The sequence below is a fragment of the Emiliania huxleyi genome, assembly GCF_000372725.1.
Source record: "Emiliania huxleyi CCMP1516 unplaced genomic scaffold EMIHUscaffold_6022, whole genome shotgun sequence".
NCBI classification, from domain to species: domain Eukaryota; phylum Haptophyta; order Isochrysidales; family Noelaerhabdaceae; genus Emiliania; species Emiliania huxleyi.
The window spans coordinates 1-1,290 of NW_005197487.1; the positions used below are offsets into that span (position 1 = coordinate 1).

The 1,290-nt window shown below is 64.0% G+C and overlaps 1 protein-coding gene across 1 annotated transcript; it reads left to right on the forward strand.

Moving 5' to 3' along the window:
• Window positions 1-35: 35 nt before the first annotated feature.
• EMIHUDRAFT_60667 (hypothetical protein) lies at window positions 36-203 on the forward strand (the record flags this gene model as incomplete). The annotated part of the gene is made up of 1 exon (XM_005764117.1): window positions 36-203. A coding segment is annotated over one exon (168 nt), but the record flags the coding sequence as incomplete, so codon positions are not given.
• Window positions 204-1,290: the final 1,087 nt, after the last annotated feature.

The window sequence follows — 1,290 nt, forward strand, 5'->3', positions numbered from 1 at the left end:
TGCAGCCGAGCGAAGCCGCGTCGTCGCAAGCCGCCTCTCCTCAGGCCGCCACAGAAGAGGAGAAGCCGAAACTGAAAATCTGCTGTGCCTGTCCGGAGACACGCAAGCCGCGCGACGAGTGTGTTGTCGAGAAGGGTGAGGAGTCCTGTGGAGAGTACATCGAGGCGCATAAGGTTTGCCTGCGGTCGCACGGGTTCAAGGTGCCGCGTGCACACGCAAGATCGCCTCGCGCCCGCGTGTTGACGCGTGCACGCCCCTCCCGCCACAGGTTTGAGCTGCGTCTCGCGCAGTAATCTGCTGTGCCACAGAGCGGACCCATCAACTCTGCGGGCGCGCGGCCCGAGTTCTGTGGCCAAGCAGTGGGCGCGATGTGGACTGTGTACTAGCTAGCTCTCCGCGGCGGTGTCTTGAACACACGCGCTTCCCGCTGTGTCTGTGTCGCTCGTGATAGTCTGACCGACTCGCTGCAAAATCGGTCTCACTCTCTGTGGTCTCTCTCGCGGAACTACGGTCTCTCTCTCTGGTCTCACTTTAGCTCTATAAAAAGTAATATATCTTTACTTCCAAAACCCGGACGTGCCTCCACCGGCACGCCGCTTCCGACAGGGTGATGGAAGGTTCGACGCACCCCCGGACTGGGCAGAGAGATCCCAGGGCATCTGGCCTGGGCTGTCCACCCCGCCCCCACTTGCCCTGACTGCACAGGATAGCGTGACCCGACAAACGGCGACACATAGCGGGGGACACTGCGCCGGGGGGTATGCCTAACTTTGGTGCTTGGCATACCCCCCGGCGCAGTGTCACTTTAGCTCTATAAATACATAATGGACGGCTCATTCACGTATATACCGGGCCCACTGTACTACCCAGCATTCTCACATCGCAAACTTGTCCAGACGCTCGCCTGCGGGGGACGTCGTGCAACTTGCCGCGGCCGCGGCCGGCGCGCCACTCTCGCCGGCACACGCGCCACGCCGCAGGACACAGCTGTGCTCTCTCGATGTCACATGACGCGCTGCACCGAGCGCCAGCGCGACGAGTCGCCCTTCGCCTCCTGGACCATGTCGCGGAAGCGGACGACGTACGGCTCGCCTCGCAGCTCCACCTCAACCTCCCCCTCCCCCGCCCGCCACGCCTCCTCGATCTCGTCCGAGATTGCCTCGACGAACGGCTTGAACGTCTTTCCGAGCATCACCTCCCACCGGCCAACCCCGCCGCCGCCACCCTTCGCCGCCACCTGCCCGGCCTGCTGCTCCCCGGTCCGGGGCGCCCTCGTCGTCCGCCCGGCTC